Source organism: Terrapene carolina, unplaced genomic scaffold, assembly GCF_002925995.2.
Source record: "Terrapene carolina triunguis isolate 2854851 unplaced genomic scaffold, T_m_triunguis-2.0 Scaffold68, whole genome shotgun sequence".
NCBI lineage: Eukaryota > Metazoa > Chordata > Testudines > Emydidae > Terrapene > Terrapene triunguis.
Window position 1 is genome coordinate 8,527,665 of NW_020664419.1, and position 24,148 is coordinate 8,551,812.

General features: G+C 39.8%; 1 protein-coding gene across 6 annotated transcripts in view; it reads left to right on the forward strand.

The window, feature by feature from the left end:
• Positions 1-7,976: 7,976 nt before the first annotated feature.
• CELF2 (CUGBP Elav-like family member 2) overlaps positions 7,977-24,148 on the forward strand; it is a 430,978-nt gene continuing 414,806 nt past the window's right edge. For all 6 annotated transcript variants that reach the window (XM_026648627.1, XM_026648625.1, XM_026648629.1 and 3 more), the window contains exon 1: positions 7,977-8,076. In XM_026648627.1, the coding sequence (XP_026504412.1) occupies positions 8,024-8,076 (53 nt within the window). In that variant the 5' untranslated portion in view covers positions 7,977-8,023. The remainder of the gene's footprint in view (positions 8,077-24,148) is intronic.

Below are 24,148 nucleotides of genomic sequence, written 5' to 3' on the forward strand. Positions count from 1 at the left end.
CAGTAAGCTGAGCAGCTCTATGATTCTTTCCAGTGAATTGTGGGACCGTTTGTCTGTTCTTCTGGGCACATGGGGAGAATTGTGGGAAGTATGGGAGGACTATCAGCACTCAATGGGGTTAGCCTGTATCCTCACTGCAAAGGGAGTGGATTACAAGCCTAAATGGAACTCAAGTTTCAACCCACAGCTCGAGCTGGGCCAACTAGCTTGGGTGTAAAGCACCACTAAACTGGGTGAGTGATTTTCTGTGTGGACAGGAGTGGGGTTAGGTGCAACACCCAGATAAGAGCCCAGGCTAACTCTGCAGTGAAGACAGAACCTTAGCTGTTCGGGCAACTTTATACAACAATTTATGTCTAGTGAACATACAGGTTTAATTCTGAAACCTCCTTAATTGTTTTAAGTTGTAATCATTATGTGTGCCTGGAGGGCCATCACTAATGTCTTGGATTTTCTTTTATATATAACGAGTCCCAAATTTTCCACACTGGTAGCAGCCCTCTGTCTAAAGAGATTACAGCATACAGGCCGTATGAATTTTATTACCGCGAGTGGGGAAACAGATGGTATTTCCGTTTATTTGCACCTAAGGAACCTTTAGTTTCCATATAAATTTGTCACGTTTTGTTTTTTTGGGAAAGAGACAGTGCCACAAAATTGTCAACTTTGGTAGCTTTCCAGGGCCGGCTCTAGGATTTTTGCCACCCCAAGCAAAAACAATTTTGGCCGCCCTCCCCCCGTTTTTTTCTTACCCCACCCCCGGCCCCGCCTCAACTCCACCCCTTCCCCAAATCCCCAGCCTTGCCTACTCCCCCCAGGCTCTCAAGCCTAGGAGGGAGGGTGAGCAGCGGCGCACGAATCTGCTGTTTCGTGTGCCGTGGCTCGCAAGCAGCAGCAGCGGAGGTGAGCTAGGGCGGCCGGGGCACATTTTTAGGGGCGGCATTCTGGCGCCGGCCATGCCGCCCCTAAAAATGTGCCGCCCCAAGCACCAGCTTGTTTTGCTGGTGCCTAGAGCCGGCCCTGTAGCTTTCCCTCACTGAAGGGTGTTTCGCATTATTCTAGGTTTCCACTGTTTTTGTGTATGAGTGTTATCCCTCCTTCCCAGATAGGGAAGTAGGTCACCAGAAATACGACATGACTTGCTTAAAGTTATACAGGAAGATTGTGGCAGGAACTGACCCAACATGACCTGTCTAGAGCCTTCCTTAACCAGCAGCCATCCTTTCCATTCAACACCTATAATGGATAGAGGTGCATATTTCAAGGAACTGATTTGAAAGGACAGAGTTGGGTGCCTAAGTGCCTTTGGAAATCTCCCCCTAAAATATTATACCATTTGGACACCACATAATTTAATTCGTCTTTCCTGAGCTCAGATTTATATTTTAATAGCTCATGCGATGGGAGTCTCCTTCTTAGCATGTGAATGCAGCTGGGTGGTTTGAAAACATGACATTCACACCAAAGTGATGGTTAAGGTCATTATCTAAGTTTTTTATTCTCTGGGCGACATAATGGAGGCCGCCTGAACAATGAGCTTTTCATTGGCTATTCATAAGGCCCTCTGGGCATACACTGTGTGACCTGACACGAAATGGATGGAAATGAAAAGACAGAACAATATGCGGCTTTGGCATCTCTTTCCAATGTGGCAGTGGAGGGGTTAACAGCTGCGATGTTTTTGAGTGTTCCAAAATTGACCCCTGACTTCCCTGAATGGAATGAAAAGAAACAGATTGTGGGGTGCGACCAGCACTTTCTGAAAATGTTTGGCAAATACAAGGAGCCTTTATTTTCTCCATTCTTTCTTTCTTTCTTTTGAGTTGGGAAGGGGGAACCCATGTACTGGAAGCCTCAGAAGTGCTTTTCCTCTGCCAAAGCCACAAAATTAAATCACTTTCTTCTTGGCCAGTAGCATGGGATTCAAATATTTGGTACATAGACTGTACATGGTGAGCTGCGAATATTTTAGGGGGTGTTAAGGTGACTGTCTTTTCAGAGACACTGCAAAGATTTCTCTTATGACAAAGTATGCTGTAAAAATCACTCTCTGCTAGGTGAATAGGCATAAAACCACATCTTTGTTCATAAGCTTTTTATTGTGGCAGTTGTCATCATGAGCAAAACCTGAAAGTACTTGAAATTCCATTAAAATCACATTCACATATAAAAATGCCATCTCCTTGAAAGTTTGTCTCTGTAGACTTTGTTAAAGTGAAAAGTCAATATGTATGAGACACATTTATGTAATTTAAGATGAATGGTTAACTGTTAAAGTGCAGGTCTCGCACAATTATGCCGGCTGCTGATCTAAGAAATGAAACACTTAACTCTGGAGTTGTTGGTTAAAGTCAGCTTCTGAGTTGTTTTGTGTGATAAGGTGCACTGAATTTCAGATGATTTGGCTATAGAGTATCTGTGGCTATAAGTGATCGCTAATTGTCTCATTGGTGCTCAACCATAGTAAATAATCCCACCCTAAAAATGGAAACTGTCTTTAGAATTTACTGAATTTTTGTATTTGGATAACACTGCTTTTTTCAAAATTCTTCTATATTTGTGCGTGTCCTTGTGCATCTCTTAAGCTTACGGCTTCCCGTTGTGGCGAAAGCAAATTGTGTATTTAACTGAGAGAGCCCGGAATTGTTTTTAAGATTCTGAAGGCTTTGGATTCGCTCATACAACTATTAATATTGGTGTGTTTTGATTGCAACAGAATGATAAAAACTGGGCAGGATTTTATCACTCAAGTGGGCCAAGAACATGTGCCTGGGTTCCCAAGTTTAAGCAATGTCTTGCCAACGATAAAACATTTGTCTGGTCAAGAGGAAAGGAAAATGCATTTTCAATTAGTCATGACATTGCTTAAAAGAAGAGGCATTAGGCACTGTGGGGAGAAGATGGGGGTTGGTAACATGAGAGGGGAGAGACAGCAGGAGGCAGACAGAAGAAGAGCCTTTATCAGACCACAACAGACAGCAGCTGAGTTTGAGGCCATTCTTGAATAGAGATAAGCTTTTGTTTAGCAGTTGGCTCCCTTGGGAGAGAGGGGGTTTAATGGTAAAAGGAGACCTGTGTTTCTTCCAAATAACTTAATATTTCCACGTGTGCGTGGAGGGACATGCTTATGGGGTGGAGGGAGGCTGTGGGAGGGTGCTAGAAGAGCATATACTCCTCCCAACTGATTATTGGTCATCCTGGCTGAAACTGATTCCTTTGGAGGACTTTCCCTGACCCCCTCAAATCTCTTGGACAAGATGCCACCCTTGCAAAAGAATTAAATAGCTGAACGAAATTTGCTCTACTTTCCTCTCTCTCAAATCCTCAGCTCAACAGGCTTCTGATGTACAAGCATCTGAAAAAAAAAAATCACATTGTGACACAAAAACAGCCTTAGATATGCTCAGTGGCTATCATGATTTATTAAAAAAAAAAAAAAAAAAGTTTAACGCTGTGTCCTGTACTTGACCTGCAAATGCTTGTAGCTAACTGATCTAGGACTTTTTTAACTGCTCACAGCATAGCCAGCTGTCTAAACGAGAGATGGTTATTTTGCTAGAGAGGGTGTGTGTGTGTGTGTGTTATTTTGAGAGTTTTTAAAAAAAACAAAAACTTCTAACATTGAAGAAAATCTTGGATGAGGTCCATGTGCATGTTAATCATATGAATGGAAAAGTGTGAATCTCTAATTGTTGGTGCGTTCAGTACACATTACAACAAGACAGACCTGAATTATATGATAAGTAGGCTGGAATTCTTTAACGGGTAGAGGAAACTTTCAGCTCCATTGCCTCCTGGCTAACTGTAGTAAATTTACTTAGTAATATTTTACAGATGTCTTCATCCCTTTCTTGGCAAACAAGATATTTTAAAAAAAAAAAAAAAAGCAGCTTTGAGGGGTAAAGTCAGAAACCACAACAGCAAAACAATTTGGCTAAAAGGGGCAACTGTGAACGCATGAAAAGCAAGTCATTTTATCAAGTGCTTTTTGGTTTGGTTTGCATTCCCTCCCACAGCTAAATATGTTACCTAAACTACATGAGTCTGTTTTGGAAAATCCATTGCCTGTTGCAAGTTTCTCTATGCTAAACTTAACCTTCTACATTTTATTTTTAGAAAGCTTATAGTTGGTTTATTCAGTGCTGTGGAGAAGTTGAAATAATGTCAGCCAGGTCAGGAGAAAGAAGCAATTGGCTTTATTTCCAGAGGGGTAAAGTTGAAGCAGAAGTAATAATAATAAAAAATATAAATAATTCTAATGGGGAGAGAACTATCTATCTTTATTGTAAATGTGTTCTTTTAATAGAGAACCATTGGAAAAACAGTAGTGGGATGCTTTCTGAGGGAGAGCCAAAAATTGTGCAAAAATGAATGGATGTAAATCATAAAGTATATGCACTAGAGATAAAATTCTTGACAAGGAGCTAGATTTTGATCTCTGCCACAGCTGAAGCTTTGTAGACTAGTGAAATCAGTTGGGTCTAGGTTTGAGTCCTCTGTAGGTTTTAACACTAACCTGCTGTGTGATTTTGGGCAAGTCACTTAACTATTCTGGGCCTCAGTTTCCCCATCTGTAAAAATGGGGAATAGTGATACTTGCACTCCTCTGTGTATAGCTCTTTGGGGAAGTGTGCTTGATAAGTGCAAAGTGCCTTTAGAGTGTGATTTGGCTCAGGCCCATCTCTATTATGTGCATTTCAAGTAATGAAAAGGGTTATATCCCTAAAACAGAATATAAAAAGAGAACAGCTCTCACTCCTCCCACCCTAGGCTGTGCAACGCTCGTCATTTTCAACACGCAAAGGCCGATGGTATGGTTGCAACAGAATTAAAACAGAGGAAGCTTGAGACGATGGGACATTTTATTTTATTTTTGATGTGTTAAAACATAGCTTCAATTTTGCACTTTTGATCTTGGTAATTAACATGAATTAAACAGTGAGAGGTTTGTGTGGGCTAAGATGTAAACCTGGCTTTAAAACAAATGACATACCTAGAAGTGAGTGGAGAGAGAAGGAAAAATATTCACTGTCTATATTTTAACAAGACACTCCCACTAAACTTTTCTCCTCAGTCACGAGTTCCTGTTCTTGCAGCAAGAAGGAAAGACTGTGGATTCTGTTCATTTGTTTCCCCCATTTAAACATAAAGGTTTTCTCATCACCATAGCCAAGGAAGAAAGCAACAAGTGGCAACTGAACTTAAACTAGGCACCCTTCATTGGAAATCTATCTACATGGCCCCCAGTATTGTGATAGCCGAGCTCTTCACACTCTTTAATGTAGTTGTCATAACACCCCTGTGAGGTAGAGAAGTTCTATTATCCCCATTGTATGGATGGGGAACTGAGGCAGAAAGAGACAAAGTAACTGACACAAGGGCATACAGGTAGTCTATAACAGCGCATAGAATTGAACCAGAATCTTCCAAGTCTCAGGTTAGAGCCCTAACTGCACTACTCTGCCCTTCAAATCACGGTGTGATCACATAAGAGCGGCTAGACTGGGTCAGACCAACATTCATTTTCTGACAGTGGGCAGTGCCAAATATTTCAGAGGCAATTATTGAGCTCTATCCCTTGTCACCTAGTCCCAGCTTCTGGCAGTCAGAAGTTTAGGGACACCCAGAGCATGGGGTTGCTTCCCTAACCATCCTGGCTAATAGCCACTGATGGACCTGTCCTCCATGAACTTATCTAGTTCTTCTTTGAACCCTGTTATTCTTTTGGCCTTCACAACATCCCCTGGCAACGAGTTTTACATGTCAACTGTATGTTGTGTGAAGAAGTACTTCCTTTTATTTGTTTTAAACTTACTGCCTATTAATTTCATTGGGTGATCCCTGGTTCTTGTGTTACGGAAGGAATAAATAACACTTCCTTATTCACTTTTCCACACTAGTCATGATTTTATAGACCTCTATCATATCTCCCATTCAGTGCCTCTTTTCAAAGCTGAACAGTCCAGTCTTTTTCATCTCTCCTCATGTGGAAGGTGTTTCCATGCCCCTAATCATTTTTGTTGCCCATCACTGTTTTTTTTTCCAATTCTAATATATCTTTTTTTGAGATGGGGAGACCAGAACTGTATGCAGTGTTCAAGGTGTGGGCATACGATGGAAATATATAGTGACATTATGATATTTTCTGTCTTATCTATCCCTTTCTTAGTCCCCATATTTTTGTATGTATAGCTGATATTATGTTTTCCAACGTGAGTTACTTTGCATTTATCAACATTGAATTTCATCTCCCATTTTGTTACCCAGTCCCTCAGTTTTGTGAGATCTCTTTGTAACTTTTTGCAGTCAGCTTTGGACTTAACTATCTTGAGTAATTTTGTACCAGCTGCAAAATTTTCCCCGTCTTCCAGATCACTTATGAATATGTTGAACAGCGCTGATCCCCATACAGATCAATGAGGGACCTTGCTGTTTAACTCTTTCCACTGTGAAAACTGACCATTTATTTCGACCCTTTGTTTCCTTTCTTTTCATCAATTACTGCTCCATGAGAGGACCATCCCTTTTATCCCATGACTGCTTACTTTGCTTAAGAGCAGGGACCTTGTCAAAGCTTTCTGAAAGTCCAAGTTCACTATATCAACTGTATCACCCTTGTCCACATGCTTGCTGATCCCCTCAAAGAATTCTAATAGATTGGTGAGGCATCATTTCCCTTTACAAAATCTGGGTTGACTCTTCCTCAACATATTGGGTTCATCTATGTGTCTGATAATTCTGTTCTTTACTAGAGTTTCAACAAATTCTCAGGAGCAGTGAAGAACAGTTCTGAGGAAGGATGGTCCAGAGGTTAGGGTACTAGCTTGGGACTTGGGAGATGAGGGTTCTACTTACTGCTCTGTTACAGACTTCCTGTGTAACCTTGGATGCTCTGATCCCTTCCAAAAGTTTGCTCTGAAGATGCTTGCTTGTGGCAGAATTTTAATAAGGAGGTGGGCTCCCAGGAACTTCTTCTATCCAGCCAATCAGTGGACATGAAGGGGAGAGAACAATCATTTTTATAATGCCTTTCTTTGAATGGGGGACATTAAAAGGAGAAAAACTTAACACAGACATATTCATGTGCACTGGAACCAGTGCTAAAAATTTTAATCAAAAGTACAAAGGAAGCAACCCCTTAGGTTTTTTAAGTTACTACACATTGGCCCAGAGCTCTGTCTTTACAGTACTATACGCTGTAGTGATTTGGAGAATGCTGTAGTAGTGGTGGGTTTTTCTTTTTTAGAAGCAACAAAAAGAAGAAATGGATTTGAAGGAATTAAACAGACACTTTTTCCCCTTTCAAGCTTCTGAGGGGATACATCCGAGTTTGCTTTTTATTCTACAAGAACAGCAGCCTTGCCAGAAATCAGGCTGCTTTGAATTGTAGCTTAAGTTAACAAATCTGTTGGAGATTTAAAAAACAAAACTAAGCCAAATTTGTAAAGGTTCTGAACAGCTTGAAGGGGGAGGGAGAAAGTTACTTTTAAAAAGTCCCTGCTTTAAAGTGTCAGAAAATCTAAACTGCACAAAATAAGGGGGAAAGCAGAGATCCTAAACAATCTGCAGAAGAGAATATGAAACCTCAGAGGCAGAAGAAATACACAGAAGGAGAAGACTGCAGTTTGCAGTAATCTGTAAATGATTGCTGGCAAAGTCTAGAGGCTTCAAGCTTGATCTGTGTTTGTTCCAAAAGAAAGCCAAGGAGGACGGTGTTAATAAAGAGAGATTTAACTCAGAGCAGTGCTTGGAATAAAGTGGGCTACAAAAAGGTCAAATTTGATCAGTTGGAGCAGATTACAAGGGCTTTAAAAGGTAGTGGTGGAGAAATGAAACTGGGACCGTGAAGCAATATAGCACAAGATTGATTTTGGGGGTGGAGAGAAGCTGGGACAAGTGCTTATCAGCTTGAGAAGTAGGAAGAGCTGTGCTGGGGTTGTTTTCATTCCCACGCTGAGTAGAGTACTCTGCTGCTTTTTGTGGTTAGCCTTCTCTTCAGTGTTTTTATTATTATTTAAATACAATGGTTTCTATAATCTCTGAACTGGATCCACTAAAAGGCTGGAAAGTTTTAAGGTAGGCCTATGTTTTCTTCCTTTTGGTACAGCGGTTCACCCCCAAATTAACTGGAACTTGAGTTATAATTGAAACGTGAGCCCTGGGCTTAAGTAACGGAGGAGTTTCTAGTAATTAGATCCCTTTAAGATACAGAAACCCTTTAAGCAGATGTTTAGAGAGACTCCAGGGAGCATTTAAAATATACTTCTCGGTGTTACAGTGCAGCAAGGAAGTACTGATCATTTTTTTTAAAATGGAGATTACTCTGTAAATTAAATTTAATAGTAAGTCTAACACCAGTTGATACTGTAAGAGAATTAACTCTTTGTTTGCATTGTGTTGCTTCCTAGGGGAACATTTAGGAAACTTCTGAATAGTTAAAGAGAGGGTAAGAGCTGATCAGTAAAGGATAAATATTCTTTTAGGGAAAAGAAACAGTGCTGTTGTTACGTATTTTTGGCTGTTGAATCTTTAGGTAGTCTCTAATGCATAAATTTGACATTTGAAAATTGCTAGAGATTGTTGCTTTATCCCTGAAATGTATTTTAAAATAATAGTGAAACACATAGAAAACTTAAGCTAAAAGTGACCAAGATTGTATCCAACCCTTCTCTTTATTACCTGATGCAGATGTTGCAAAGCATTCATTTGAAAGCCCTGAGGTATTAACAGATCAGGCTTACTGATATTCTAACTGCATGTCTTGTCCTTTTAAGAGTATGGATTTATAAAAGTTGGAAGATAGTTTTACAGTAACTTACCTTTTAAGAAAATAGTTGGTGATATCAGACTAAATTAAATCTGACTGACAAGTTTGTTTCCTAACTTTTTTACACTATCCCAATACTCAGAGGTAGCACATAACACTACTGGATGTGTGCCACATTTGTATAAGGAACACAGCACAGATATGTTTGACAGTCAGGTATATTTTATCTTCTTGGCATATACATTTTAAAGTGCTTAGATTAGTGATGTTCTATTTAACGCTGCAGAAGATGAAATTCAAAAAATGAACAAACATATCTATCTTAAATGTATTGCTTCCCTGAATCTTTTCTCTCCTATTTGCAAGGTGCTGTGCATTATCAAAAATGAAATGTTTCTTTGGTCCTCATCTGGGTCTGGGGCTATAGGGCATAGCTGGATTTACAGCAAGCTTGCTTTTCTAACATCTGGGATTGTCAGTATTTGGAAAGCTTCAACTTATTTTTCCACTAAGTAAAATGCCACAATTCCTTTTTTTAAATGTTTTATTTTAATTCAGCGTTGCTGTGTGCTTACTTACAGCAATAGTAATACTGGATATACAGTGTATGCATAAAATAAGAGAGTGTTATGGGTGCAGCATAAAGATTTTATTGGCATGGGTTTTGGATGACCATGTTACTTGCAAGGGGATGAAACAATGAGTGGTTTATGCACGACATCCCAAATGAGTGCCAGTAAAATATTTTAGCCATAACACCATAGCATCTCTATATGTCATACGCATTACAGGAAAGCTCTTTCAGGAAAGTTTCAGAGAGTAAATTTTACTGGGACTACTTTTGTATCCCTATGCTAGTAAAGCCAGATTGAACTGGGCCATGAGACAATGAACTTCAGCACAGAGAGAATGCCATTGACCTAGGCCTGAAGCATGCCTGATGAGTGGAAGAAATGTTTCTTTGGCAAATTGTTGTTGTTTTTTAAATGATGACTGTTTGAAGGTGCCCAGTGCTTTGGAAAGTTTGCCTAAGTCCCAGGGCCGATGGACTGGTGGACAGAGGGCAAGTGAGAAGGTCAAAGGCGCATGATAATTTATATTATGCTTGTGCAATTTCTCGCACGGATATCACCTGTAATTTAGATTGTGGTGCATGTGCATGCTAAAATATTTTCCAAACAGAGAAAACACAACTAAAGATGACCCAGATAGGTAACTTTGTATGCTGAACCCCTTTATCAGAGGGATAAAATGATAAAGCTTATTAGTTACATGTTTATTTCTTGGCTAGTCCTACTTGATTAAGTTAAACATACTATATCCATCTCCCCCTTCCCCTAACATTTCAGCCTCTCATCTTCCTCATACCAATTTCCAACTTAAGCTTCAGTGCCCTTCCCATTCAACACTGAAGTCTCTCCTTTCATATAGCTGTGGAGCTTACTCGTGGTATTTAAGGAAATAGATAAGTAGATTAGTTAGTCGGCCCATTTCTTGTAGTCATTGTGGTACCAAGAGAAGTGAGTCTTTGGGACAGATTTAAATGTGCCGAGGGGAGTGGCTTGAGACAAGCTCATCATTACCTTCTATGAGCAAAAGTAGCATGCAGGAAAACACACAGTTATGGAAGAAGCAGACCAACGGGGCAATGAAGCCAGGATTGGTCGAGAGCGGTAGAGACAATATAGTAAGACATAAGGAAGGGAAAGAGTTAGGGCCTTCAAGAATTTTCTGCAAGCCTTCAACTTTACAAGGTGGAACCAAAAGAGCTAGTAGAGAGAGTCAAAGAGGTACCTGTCTATATACACATGTAGACACCAGAACCCCTTTGAATGCCTTCCGCTCTGCACGGACCAACTGAGTTTGGATTCACCTTTTGGACCTTCTCTTCACTATGAATAAGAGGAGTGTCCTTAATTTATTAGATTATTTTGCAGTGAAATCCTAGAGAAGACAAGGCAGTTTGTGCTTTTCACACAAGTAAGCAGTCTGAGTTAAAGTCTATAGGAGAACTTTGTCTTTGACACGTGTGAAAACTACAAACTACCTTGAATTCTGCAGGATTTTAACGGGAGTTAGTTCAAGTTCAGAATATACTTGTTTTTGGAATGAAGATGAGGCTTTCATGTGATTTGTAACCTTTTTCAATCTCTCCTGCAGTACTGAACCCTTTTTTCCCTAAAGCAGCCGATCCCCACCCTTCACAATTTAACAGTGGTGAAAACCGACTTTGCCAAAAGGCTTTCCCCTCCACACATTGTCCAAATCTCATTGTAAATGGGGTTCAGGGATAAAGTTCTTAAAACTTAGGAAGATTTATATTTGGCTAGTAAGAAACCAGGAGAAAACCAAAACAACAGACTGGAATCATGCTATTTGTGAGTGCAACACCAACAATTCTCTACAGTATTTTCCCCCCAGGTTGATTTCCCATGTATTAAGATAGGTCTGGTTGCTGCATGGTTTTCTGCTTATAGAATGGGAAAAGAGGGTTGGACCGTGGTATTTGGATGCCAATTTCAGTTGCTAGCATGGGATTTTCCTGGATTTTGTTTTCTTTATCATTTAACTGAAACAGCACAAGTATTACTGTGTGATGCTTACTCTACCTAATAATCTGCCAGAATGAAACCACCTACATAAATGAGTAATAAACAGAGATAGCTTTGATTAATGGGGAAATGGATGGTAGTTACTGATTATTTTACTTCTGCCACTGTATCTCATTGGTACTAATGAGCATGGTGGCCAGGGCTGCTGTACCCTATCCAGGATGTAGATAGACCATTTCATTGCTATATGGTCTCCCAACATGTAACAGCTTTTGGAAAAGAATTTTATAAGCTATATTTTACTCTGAGGCCTTAGGGAACCTCCTCCAACCCCCTTAAAAGAGGCCTGACTATGAAACACAATCCTGGATTCTGTCACTACTCTGAAATACAGATAATGGAATTTGGACGTTAATAGAGAATCCAATTTCCCTTTTAATAGTCACAATATGTTTGTTAGGCAAAAAATAAATATGTGAGGAGAAGGCATGTACATTTGATGTTGACTGAAAACACATTGAGGAAATTGCTTTCCAGTTAACCCATTCAAAAATACAGATCATATAATACACTAAAGTCAAGGGAGGCCTGTGAAGGTCAGAGTTGGTTACACAAATGATTGATGCTGGGAGGAAGTTAGAATTTATGCACAAGAGTTCTCTGGGGTTTCATTTTAAAATAAGTAGGTTAGCAAAATACAACTGGGTTTCTTCTCTGTAACCCTTCTGCCAGGTGGAGCTGGCAGCAAGCAACCAGGGCCGGGTTCAATATCTAGGGGCTACTTTTCAACAATACAACACAGAACCGGCTCAAGCCAATTAAAATGGATAGTATATGCTGTGACGGGTTGGATCACAGAAACCCCCTTGGGAGCTGCCACCCGATGTGCCAAGACTACCCCTGCTTCCGTTTTCCCTGCCAGCTCAGGACTCCAGCACCCCGTCTTGCTGAGTCAGACACTCCTGTCTGACTCCAACACAGACCAAGGGTCCAAATCACTTGTCCCAAAGCTGCAAGTGTACCCAAAAACAGCTCACAGGAGTGTGCTTGTCTTTAGCACTCAGATGCCCAACTCCCAATGGGGTCTAAACCCAGATAAATCCGTTTTACCCTGCATAAAGCTTATGCAGGGCAAACTCATAAATTGTTCGCCCTCTATAACACAGATAGAGAGATATGCACAGTTGTTTGCTCCCCCAGGTATTAATACATACTCTGAGTAAATTACTAAATAAAAAGTGATTTTATTAAATACAGACAGTAGGATTTAAGTGGTTCCAAGTAGTAACAGACAGAACAAAGTAAGTCACAAGCAAAATAAAATAAAATGCGCAAATCTATGCCTAATCAAACTAAATACAGATAATCTCACCCTCAGAGATGCTTCAGTAAGTTTTTCTCAGACTGGACACCTTCCAGGCCTGGGCACAATTCTTTCCCCTGGTACAGCTCTTGTTCCAGCTTAGGTGTTATCTAGGGGATTCTCCATGATGGCTCCTCTCCCTCTCTCTTCTGTTCCACCCCTTTATATATCTTTTGCATAAGGCGGGAACCCTTTGTCCCTCTGGGTTCCCACCCCCCCTCACTGGAAAAGCACCAGGTTAAAGATGGATTCCAGTTCAGGTGACATGATCACATGTCACTGCAAGACTTCATTACTCACTTGCCAGCACACACATATACAGGGAGACTCACAGGTAAACAGCCATCTGCAGACAATGGGAGTCATCAAGATTCCAAACCATCCTTAATGGCCCACACTTTACATAATTACAATAGGCCCTCAGAGTTATGTTTTATATTTCTAGTTTTAGATACAAGAGTGGTACATTTCTACAAATAGGATGATCACACTCAGTAGATTATGAGCTTTGTAATGATACCTTACAAGAGACCTTTTGCATGAAGCATATCCCAATTACATTACATTCACTTATATTTTTATAAAACCATATAGACTGCACAACGTCACATATGCATCAAGGGTAAAGACTAAGCTCCTTGCTATGTGTAAGTATGTTTCCTTCATCCATTTAGTGGGAAAGGGTGGGGTCTGTATTCATTTCACATACCTGACATATTTCTCCAAATGTGCCCTAAAATCACAGTGGAAAATACTGGCAGGGCAGTTTGAGTTAGTGTTCCCATGTTTGGGTTCCAGGTAGAAGTAAAGACAGAATAGAGTACTTCAAAGAATATTAAGTGCAAAATGATACACTAGCAAATAGATCAACGTAGGTGTTAGAGACAGATTAAACTAATTAAGTCATCTAGTCCATTTCTCTGTCAGTGCAGGATTTGTTCATACATTATATTTTTTTTCAAACTTGCTTAGTCTACCTTTAAATGGGGCTTCCACCATTTCCACAGTCTTATAAGAAATCTTCCTTTATTTTTGTATCAAGGCTGCTAACAAAACTCACTCTGCGCCTTGTTCACTTGGACGTGAGTTGCTAAATTTTCTAAGTGCTGTGTTGGGGATTTAGCCACGTGACTCCAATTAATAACCTGATCTCCCATCGAAGGCAATTCTACCATGTTTGTCAGCAGTCTGTTCACTGCCCAAATGTTGTAAAATTGTTCTTAAACCTGAAATTAAACTTTACTACTGTAGTTTAAGCGTAGTCTGGTTCTGCACTTACTAATTCACTGGCTCCTGGTCCCCCTGAAGTCCTTAGGAGTTTTACTATAGAAAGGAAGTATAATCTTGTAGTTTAGGCAGGAGACTGGGACTCAGGAAGAGAGGGTTTCAATTTGCAGGTTGTCTCAGACTTCATGTGTGACTTCAGTTAAGTCACTTAATCTCGCTGTGTCATGGTTCCCCATCTATAAAAACAAGGATAATAATAGCCTGTCTTGTCTATTTAAATCAGTGGTTTTCAACCTGGGGAGCCGCAGACTATGTGTAAGATTTCCAAAGGGGTCTGCACCTCCATTTGAAATTTTTTTATGGGTCCGCAAATGAAAAAACGGTGGAAAACCACTGATTTAGATTGTAAGCTCTTCAGCGCAGCTGTCTCCCTGAGTTTGTACACCACCTCGCACAAAGGGGACCAAAGTCTTGGTTTGGGGCGTCTAGATGCTACCATAATACAAATAATTAATTTATTTCAATGGGATCAAAATGTAGCCCTAGTGAGGACAAGTCATCTCTGGCTCATTTATAACATCTTTTTTTCTTATTCCAGTGTCTTGTCTTTAGACTGGACATCCTTGGAGTTTCCTAGAATTTTGGTTGGTTGAACTCTGTAATTTGAGATTCGTAGAACCTTCTGTTCTAAAGTGCCGTGCCTGGAACTGAATGCTGCAATTGTGGCTTAACCAATGGTGAATTGCCTTGCTTGTTTTTCCTGTAATCCTCCTGTTTCGTACAACTCAGTATAACATTTTGCAACCTCAATGTAGCTTTTTGCAACCTCAGTTACATTCTTGACGCTTACACTTTATCAGCTGCTGTGTAACCCAAGTTCCTTCTTTATTGCATAGCCATCCTACTCTGCCTAGTTATTATTCCCTGGTTCTATATGTGTGTATTTGAATTATTCCTTCCTATATGGATCTCTCTACGCTTATACTTTATTGTTCCGCATTTTCTAAACTCCAGCCCATTTTTCCTCTGTATTGCATTCTAATCCTATCTTTTGTGAGATCTCTCCTTGCTTTATCATCCATGAACTTGATATACATACCCCCTTTTGAACCCTCTCCAAATCATTGGTACTATAATCCGCTGGTCAGGGTGTTTACCTCTCCCTCTCTTTGCCTGATCCATAGAGAATGTGAGTCTGTTACCATCCCCAACTATGGAGCAGGAATCCTTCGCTTCAGCTCTACATATGCTGAAAAAGAAACACCATTTAATGGTGCAGGATCAAGCCCTAAAGTTAATGGGAGTTTTGCCATTGATTCCAGTAGGAGCGGGAGTAGACCCTTACTGTCTAGGTGCATCTGATTTTATCCATGTTTACATAGAGAATAAACCATTTCTTTTATTTAATGTCCAGTCATCAAGATTGCACCAGCAATTTGAAAGGGAAATTGGATCTTGGCTCCCAATAGAGTTCATGCTAGCACTGCCGCTGGGGCACCTAAAAATACCCAAGTATCGGGTGTTTAAAAAAATATTTCCATGTGCAGTATAACCCCAATGCACCCTACAAGTTCTTAACTCCTTCCAACCTTCATTTCAAACTCCCCCAGTTGAACACTCTGCTAGACTATCAGTATACACTGTATTTTCCAGGAACAAAATGTTTCCTGTGAATTGTACTTAATATAACTTTTAAGTGCCGTTTCCTTGGCTGTGACAAAGCATCTTTTGTTATGAGTGGGAAAACCAAGTGAATGGATTCCACAATTCTTCTACCTCTTCTGTACAAGCATATTCATGCCAGCACATTGAGTCATAGAATAAAGGCGGGGGGTGGACTGGGAAGTCACCTTTTATAAAACATTGGTAGCACATCACTACCTGGCATGCTTTTGACTGTCAATAGAGGACAGGATTCTCATGATTTAACGTTATCTTCTCATTCACGCTTTGAGATCTGAAAGATCCGACTCTCCAGGTCACCTGTTTAACTGTTAAGATGGCACGTTGGTGTAAATAGTTTTGAATGAAAGATGTAGTTTTGATTGAAACTCTAAATTTGATCTTGAATTGTTCTGGTTTTGGTATACATTCTTAGGAAGAAAAGGCTTTTAAAATATACAGAAAGGCAGATGAAAAGTTAAGTTAAATTAAGAGAATTCTCAGTCTTACAGGCTCTAGAGAGGAACTTTTATTTCTAAGTGAGGAACGGTGGAAGGTCATTCTCTAGTTTGCAGCTAATGCACACGGATTCATGGTCTGTCTGCACACACAACAGGTTTATAACTTGCACAGACAACGCAATGTTACATGGCACCCCAACAATCTACTTCCCATGGCATTTATATTGCAAGAGGAGGATGAATCCTGGATGAATTCCAATCTGGGTGATCACATTCTACCACCTGTACCTAAATTCCCCTGTAAGTTTTAATAGGATGATGTTAACATCATTTCCTGTCCCAGACTCTTGTGCCTTACTGCTCTAAGCAAGCAAATAGTTGCTACATTTCACCCAGCGGGGGTTGCATGTGGATTAATATAGTTTGTATTCCAGTTGGTAGCACCTTTAGGAGGAGAAGTGCTGCATAAGTTAACTTTATTGTGCATTTTGAGATTGCACTGGAAGTGGAGATGTCAGGCAATTTGCTAATGGTCCCTGTTTAAGGCTGTTCTTTAGGGCAGTAGTTTTTGAAACTGGTCCTGCAGGCTTTGAGAGTGTGCTCCAAAAACCGGCACTGTTCATTACTAAAGGTCTAGCAGCCCCTGGGGCTTCAATATAGAAAATTGTCCCCAGCAACAGTTTACAATTTTGGCAATTACGGTCAGAACTCGGCCAACCACTCCAATTGATCTTTAAAATTAAAGGGTTCATATGGACCTGAGGAGTGTCAGAAGCCAGGGAGGAATTTATTTGGGTGGGAAAGGGAAGAAAGGAAGGGCCACGAGGCTTGCACTGTGCAGAGGGGTGGCATTAGGTGCTGATCCCACTGCGTTCATGCACATGTAACTCCCGTTGAAGTCCATGGGGAGTTTTTCATGTGAAAGCATTGCTGGGCTTAGATGCTCAGCTGGTGTAAGCTGGCAAAGTTCCAGTGACATCAGTGAAGCTATGTTGACTTGCTACACCACCTGAGATAATATGTTTTTAAAAAGAACTGTGTATCTTTCTTTTAATACAGGAAGTTTCTGTATCTAAGGGTGGAGGAAACTGTAGCCAGAGCACTTATTACATAAACTATTTCAAGCCTGTTGATGTCCAGTTTTATGCTGCATCTCCTTTGCAATCTGGACGCCAAAACTCTCCTGGAGATAAAGCTACATTTAAGCTTTAATTCATTAGTTAAATAGTTTTTCTTATTTAAAAACTGGGGTAAAAAAGATGAACCTGTCTTCTGCTTGTGGTCTCCGGGTCATCTTTCAAATAGACTCACAAAATCAGCATAATCCACTGACCATCCCGGGCTTGTTAGACTGGGATGGTAGCTACACAAACTGCATATAACTTCAAATATTGGAAACTGGAGAAACAGAATTTGAAGTCCTTGATGTGATATTTTCATAGTGTGTGAAATATTTTTTAAAGGGTTTTACACCCATGTGAGTGGTGATTGTCATGATTTTGCAACCACTATTTATTTTCCCCCTGCACAAAAATTAGTACATTAGTTTAACCTACAGTAACCGTGTTCTCCCACACAGCTCTGGGACTGCAGTAACTCAGAACTCTGATCCCACAACCGTACAGTGAGAATTGAAACTACATGTGTAGGCAGTGAGCTGCTCCGCTAGCCATCTTGATCCATAAAACCTCTTGCTAATGAGAGTTTAGACTCTGTGAGCAGTTAAAACAAGTGAGACTCTAGAGGGTTGTTGCACAATGCTTTAATGTCAGGTAGACCACTGCTTTACCTGGAGATCTTTGGGACTTTTCTTGATATATTTTGATCAAAAGAATTAATTGGATGCAATCTTATACAAGAAAAGCAAGATGCTTACTTTGACTTCTAACAGTTCTACATACTCCCAAAAGTATTCTCAGCAACAGTAATCCTGCCTAGTGATCGCAATCAAAATGTTTCTAGGGTAACAAGTGTTTTGAAAACAATGTATTTAATTATTCCATTCCTTTTACTTCAATAGTGGGAGGGGGCGCGATTCTCTCTCTCTCTCTCTCTCTCTCGTGTGTGTGTATTGTATAGCTGAGGAAGAGATTCCGGAAAATGCACAGCAACGCAATTGCTATATTATTTTATAGCACTGAAAGTGTGCTAGGCATGTTACAGAACAAACAAAAAAATGGACAGTGTGTGGAAGAGTTTACAATATAATTTGTTGACATGATGTTTATTACCCCCACTCAATCACAATAGGCAAGAACAGGCTGAGAAAAGAAACAAGTTACAGCCATAATATCATTCAGTAACTTAGTTTAGATACATGCACATCAGAACGGTAATATTAGTTTGGAATTGTGTTATAATTACACATCTTTACTTGCAGGCATTGTGGAAGAAATGAGTCTCCGAAGGAGGGACTTGAGTAAACTGACAGTTAACCAGTGAAGTGCACATGTACAGTGATAGTGAACAACAACAAACAAGTACTGTACAGAAAAACCTAACATGGATATACTAAGTACTCAGACCAATCCTGTTTGGACTAATTCACTGCCTTGTTTTCCTATTAAACTCTGCAGGTGACTACATATTACAAGATTGGGTCTAGTCTATTTGAGCTTCGGGTTATGGATTAAGCGAAGCTGATACTATGAAAATAAAGAGTATGGCAACAGGAAAGATTGAGCTTCATTGATTAAAATGAGCCATGTACATAATCCAGTCTATGATTTGGACGTGAGATAATGTTGGAGTTCGGATTTCAGTATAATTAAAACACATGACAAACCGGAGGAAAGAAAGGACTAGTTCTCCATATTTTGTTTTGTATCTGTTCCTGCCTTCTGCAGCCACAGTCCAGCCACACAGGATGTTTGCACGTATCTACCCTATACAGTGAAAGTGGGAAGAGGAAGTAGAACTAGTTCAGCAATAGGGTGTTGTGGGGGCAGGGTATTTTTAAAGATTCTCCAGAAGCTAGAAGCTTAGACTGTTAATTTTGACTAAAACGTGCCTTTAAGAGAGGAAGTTCGGTGGTTAAAGTCTGTCTGATGGCTGCTTAGTAAATCCTAAACATGTAAAAGCTGCTGTACTGTAACAAACCAATTTTCCATATATGGGAGTGTGGCATTCTGTCTCTGGTATAGGCCAATTCTGAATGCCTTCAGGAAGATGATGGAGAGACTTTTAACAGAAGGCTTCCAAAGATGGTTGGTGGTTGATTAGAAGCATGGAAAGACTTCCATATGAGGAGATAGTGAAAGGATAGGACAGTTTAGTGTAAAGGGAAAAGGATATAAAATAATGGACACTGTATTGTTCACACTTGGTAATAATGCAAGGACGAGGAGATATGCAACAGATTTAAAACTGATAAAGAAAATACTGTTTATAGTCACAGGCCAATTAGTCCATGGAATACAGTGGCAGTAGATACCATTGATGCTAAGGATTTTTAAGAAAGGATTTATATGGATAATGAAAACATCCACAGTTACACTAGACAGGATACAAAATAATTGGAAGTGATATAAGCCCTCATTGCTTTAACCAGCCACTAACTTTTTGAGGTTAGGAAGAAACTTCCCATCTTTGGTAGGTTGCCCATAACTTGTCCATTATAACACTTTCCTGGTACGTGTTAGATACTGGAATATCCAGGGCTGGCTCCAGCTTTTTTGCCGCCCCAAGCGGCGAAGGGGGGAAAAAAAAGATAAATCCGCGATTGGCGGCACTTCGTCGGCAGCTCTGCTGCGCCGCTTCATTCTTCAGCGACAATTCGGCGGCCGGTCCTTCCCTCCAAGAGGGACTGAGGGATCCGCCGCCGAAGACCCAGACGTGCCACCCCTTTCCATTGGCTGTCCCAAGCACCTGCTTCCTGCGCTGATGCCTGGACCCGGCCCTGGGAATATCAGTTTAGATAAATCGTTGGTCTGGTCATATATGGCAATTCCTATGATGGGACTAAAACCATACAAACTTAACGTAATTGTACAATATAATATGAAGGGAGATTTCTTCTTGATGCCAGCCCGTGATCAGTTTATGCTATGAAGAGAGAGCGCACTAACAACATTTGCCTTACCTTGTGTTAGTGAAGATGACATTCCTAGTAAATAAATTTCTGTTTTTAAAGTAATGTCTCAACATATCCTGTGGCAGTGAGTTCCACAGATTAATTTTAAATTGCATTAAAGCATCAGTCCCTGTAGCCATTTTAACTTCAATTTTCTTTGAACTACAAGTGCTCTCAGGTAGGTAAATAACACTTTTTTAACATTTAGGAATTTGTCCCTTGTTGTGGGGGATATTTACATTGGTGAAACTTTTTCTTCTTTATTAAATCTACGTAGAAGAAAATATTACTTCTGCACTTTATGATGACACTGCGTAAATCTCAGTGTTACAAATTTGCCAACCTAACAAAATCTGGTAGAATAATGTAGCATTAGTTATATTTCAGCTGCAAGGCTGTTCATTTTTAACCTTGATTGGGTGGCAGCTAGCCATACCAACAGCTTGCACATGGTTGATATATTACAACAAAGTTGTTCATAAATAGAATTCTTATTTCATTTCTGGGAGTTTGATCTCTGATGCAGTGCTGGGCATAGATAATTTCACAGCATAGCCCTGAGGTTGGGTATTGGAGCTTTCAAGATCTTTCAAGAGCTTTTCTATGGTTGCAACACAAACTTTCCCAATCCATAAGACCCAGCTTTTCCCCTTGGGTGTGTGTTGAAAATATATAAGTTAAAAATTGCAATGTGTGCACAGATTACCTTGAAATGTCTGTTGTTGGCCCACTTTTGGCTCCTGTTTGTTCTAGTGTGAGGCAGTCCCTGAAAGACCCATATATCCAGGCAGAATTTCTTGCAGGGAGCATTTTCTTTTGAAAATACTAAGTTATTTTCCTTTTCATGTGATTATTTCCCCCCCGCCCCTCACCACATTAGAAAGGCATAATGCAGCCAAACTGACTTTCTCAGGTTTCTAGATAAGCCTAAATACACACCTCTAAACTTCAGTGAGTCTTGATACATTAGGATCAAAGTCTGGATAGCAGCTTTGTAACTAGCTCCCATTCCTGTGCTAAATGGAATAAAACCCCTACCTCTGAACAGCCCTGGAGTTTGAAGAAAGTCTTCTAGATCTAGATCTGGAAATCATGTCTCATTTCTACAAACGTTGGAGATGGACAAACCAGCTCGAAGAAAATAGAACAGACTCCAAACCTCCACCAGCCCCCAACTGGAAGTGAGTCCAAACTTTTTTATGATGTTTGGAGAATTTCATTTTAAGTTGTTTTTTCCCTCCACCCTCCCCCCGTGCACTTCCTCTTTCTAGTTGGGAGAGGAAGAACCAAATATACTGCAGTGTTGGCAAGTCTCATGATTTTAGTCTTTCGAGATTTGATGTTGTGGTTACAGCCCCAGATCCCGGAGACAAGTGACTATGTTGGAATCTTTCTTGTTTAGTAACTTTTTAGGCATTGTGGGTGCAGAGAGAAGTTTGAAAATGTGACTCAAGTACACCCTGAAGGCCCCCGATTAATAGGCAAATACAAAGAACCCAAAATTTTAATAAAAATCTCATGATTTTTGCTGCCTGACTCATAATTTTTGAACATTAGAAGTGGTCAGTTCTGGACTGTTAATGTAGCATTTCAGGTTGAGGCAGAAATAGGAAATAATGTAATCTTGCAAGAGACCCACTTCACACAAGATTTCCAGCCCCATTAAGTTTGGAGAGGTCGTTTGGATTGGACAACTATCTGAACTGAGTCTCAGTAACTTCTGATTTACACTACTTCGGTTGTGGTATTTTTATTTTTCCCTCTACATAATAATCACTTATGATCCAAAGTAACATTTCTTAAACCTGAATGGAAGCATCTGCCTTGTTGTTGACCCAGAGTTTCATAGTAAAGAATTTTGAAGTGCATACAGGAGACGTGAAGCAAAAATTGCCACCTAACTTCAGCAAAAGATGTCAGAGATGTTTAGGCTGTGCTGATTGATGAGCTGCAAATGTGCTTAGGAAAGAATTAAGGTCATCTTAAAAAAAGTATGATTTGTGCTGGCAATAAATATAAAAGCACAGTTAAAGAGAATGAATTCAAAGACTTATTGTTTTTGAATAGCTCTTTTGTGAACAATTAACTATCCAATATTCTTATCCTCATGACTATACTCTGAGACACTGTATTTGTGCTTTTGTTTGTCCAAGAAGAATCTAAACCAAGCCAAGGCTTGTGTAATCACAGAATGCTGGGTGGAGTCCTTTCTGTTTGGTTTTGTTTGTCCTGGAGACAGTGCTGTGCAAAAGTCATGGGGTTTTGTTTTGTTTTGTTTTTTTAAACACAAGTACAAAAATTATAATTTTCAGGGCCAAGTTTTCAAATGAGCTCCACACCTATCAGCTTCCATGAGGCAACAGAAGTAGTATAAATTGGAAGTTTCTGAGACTCAGTTCAGATAGTTGTCCATACATTCAAAAGTGCTACACACCCATTATCTCCTACTATCTGGATCCATGACAATCAGGCTGTTAATCTACATAATGAACCAAACGTGACTCTCATCTTTTGGATGAGAACTGCCCAAAGTTGCAAGGTTTCTGGTGCTGGGGGATTAAGGCTCAGTCTGGTCCTGAACACATCCTACAACATGCCAACTCGACTCAAAACTAGTCATGAGTTTGACACAGATGTGCCAAATAATTCTGGCCAAAACCACTTTTTTCTTGCTAGATTCACATGGGCACGTGGGTACCATTCACAAAGTGAGGGGTGGGGGTGGGGAGGTGATTGGACCTGAACCAAATTTTTGTCTTTATTTTGTTTCCCAGAATTCCCAGCAAAAAGAAAAATCAGTTATTTACCCACCTCTACTGCTGCCTGTCCTTAACTACCATTAACTTTTTAATTAGAATTGCTGATACTGTGACCCATAAGGGGTCATACCCTTGACCTCACCTGTAGAGATAGAAGTCAGTCAGAATGTTTGGAACCATAACTGAATTTACCCTAGTTCTGGGATATTTAGATTGTGGGGCTTTTGATTGAGGCTAATCTCTTGTTCTGTATATATCTTTCTTGTACTTTTAACACGAATGTGATATTTTAGTTGGCACATGATCATGTTTGCTTATTTGGAGCAGGTTTGGTTTGAATGCTTTGCTTAAAGTTTCCTGGTCTTCTCCAAAATTGTTCTTTACTTTGGAATCTTGTCAACATTTTAAACAGGTGATAGTAAGATTTGTGTTTTCATATGCAGCTTACATAAGGCTAAAGCTAATATTTCAGGGCATGATTAAATGTTTGGTGTTTTGGGGGAAGGGTGGGTGTGGATGTAACTAGCTTATGAGTTATGTTTGCTGCTCATTGGGATTCTTATGAAATGTAGCGTGGACTCAACAGGTTATCTGGCAGAGGGAACATTTTAATCCATAATACTGACACACACAAATCAAGAGACTAGTGCCTGTCCTTTATACTTTGAAGAAATATTACAGAGAGCAACATAGTTTTTTCACTGAGTGTTCATGTATTTTATCAGAATCAATGTACATATTTATACACAAAACAAGACTTCTGGACCATTTCAAATCAGGTGACTTTGCAACAAGGCACTTTAGGGGAGGGGAAATAAATGTATATAATTTTTATGGAATCTTCAAACAATCTGATTCATAAACATATTTAGGAAACACTTTTTATTACCCTGTTTTAATCACTGCAGTCTGTGATAGTTTGGAATGCTTGAAATGCTATTTAAAATATCACTTTAGCTTTCAAAATGCTAAAATCTTGTATAACAGAATTACATTTCCTGAAAAAAGTGCCAAAGTATTCCAGGAAGATGCACTGTGGGAGAAGTTCTATTTGTTTCTTTTCAACAATTCTGTTAATATTCCAGAAGGTATTGATTTCCTTTTTCTTCCCTTTGAAAGCCATTGCATTACATCTAATCTAGGCAGGACATAATTTCTGTTCAGAAGTACACAGCTTATTTTTCATAAAAGTCCTGCTTTAATGTAACAGATGCCCACCCCTGGATATGTATGGGCACTTGTTTAGGTGATGAGGTAGCACTTTTCAAAGCACAATACAAATACT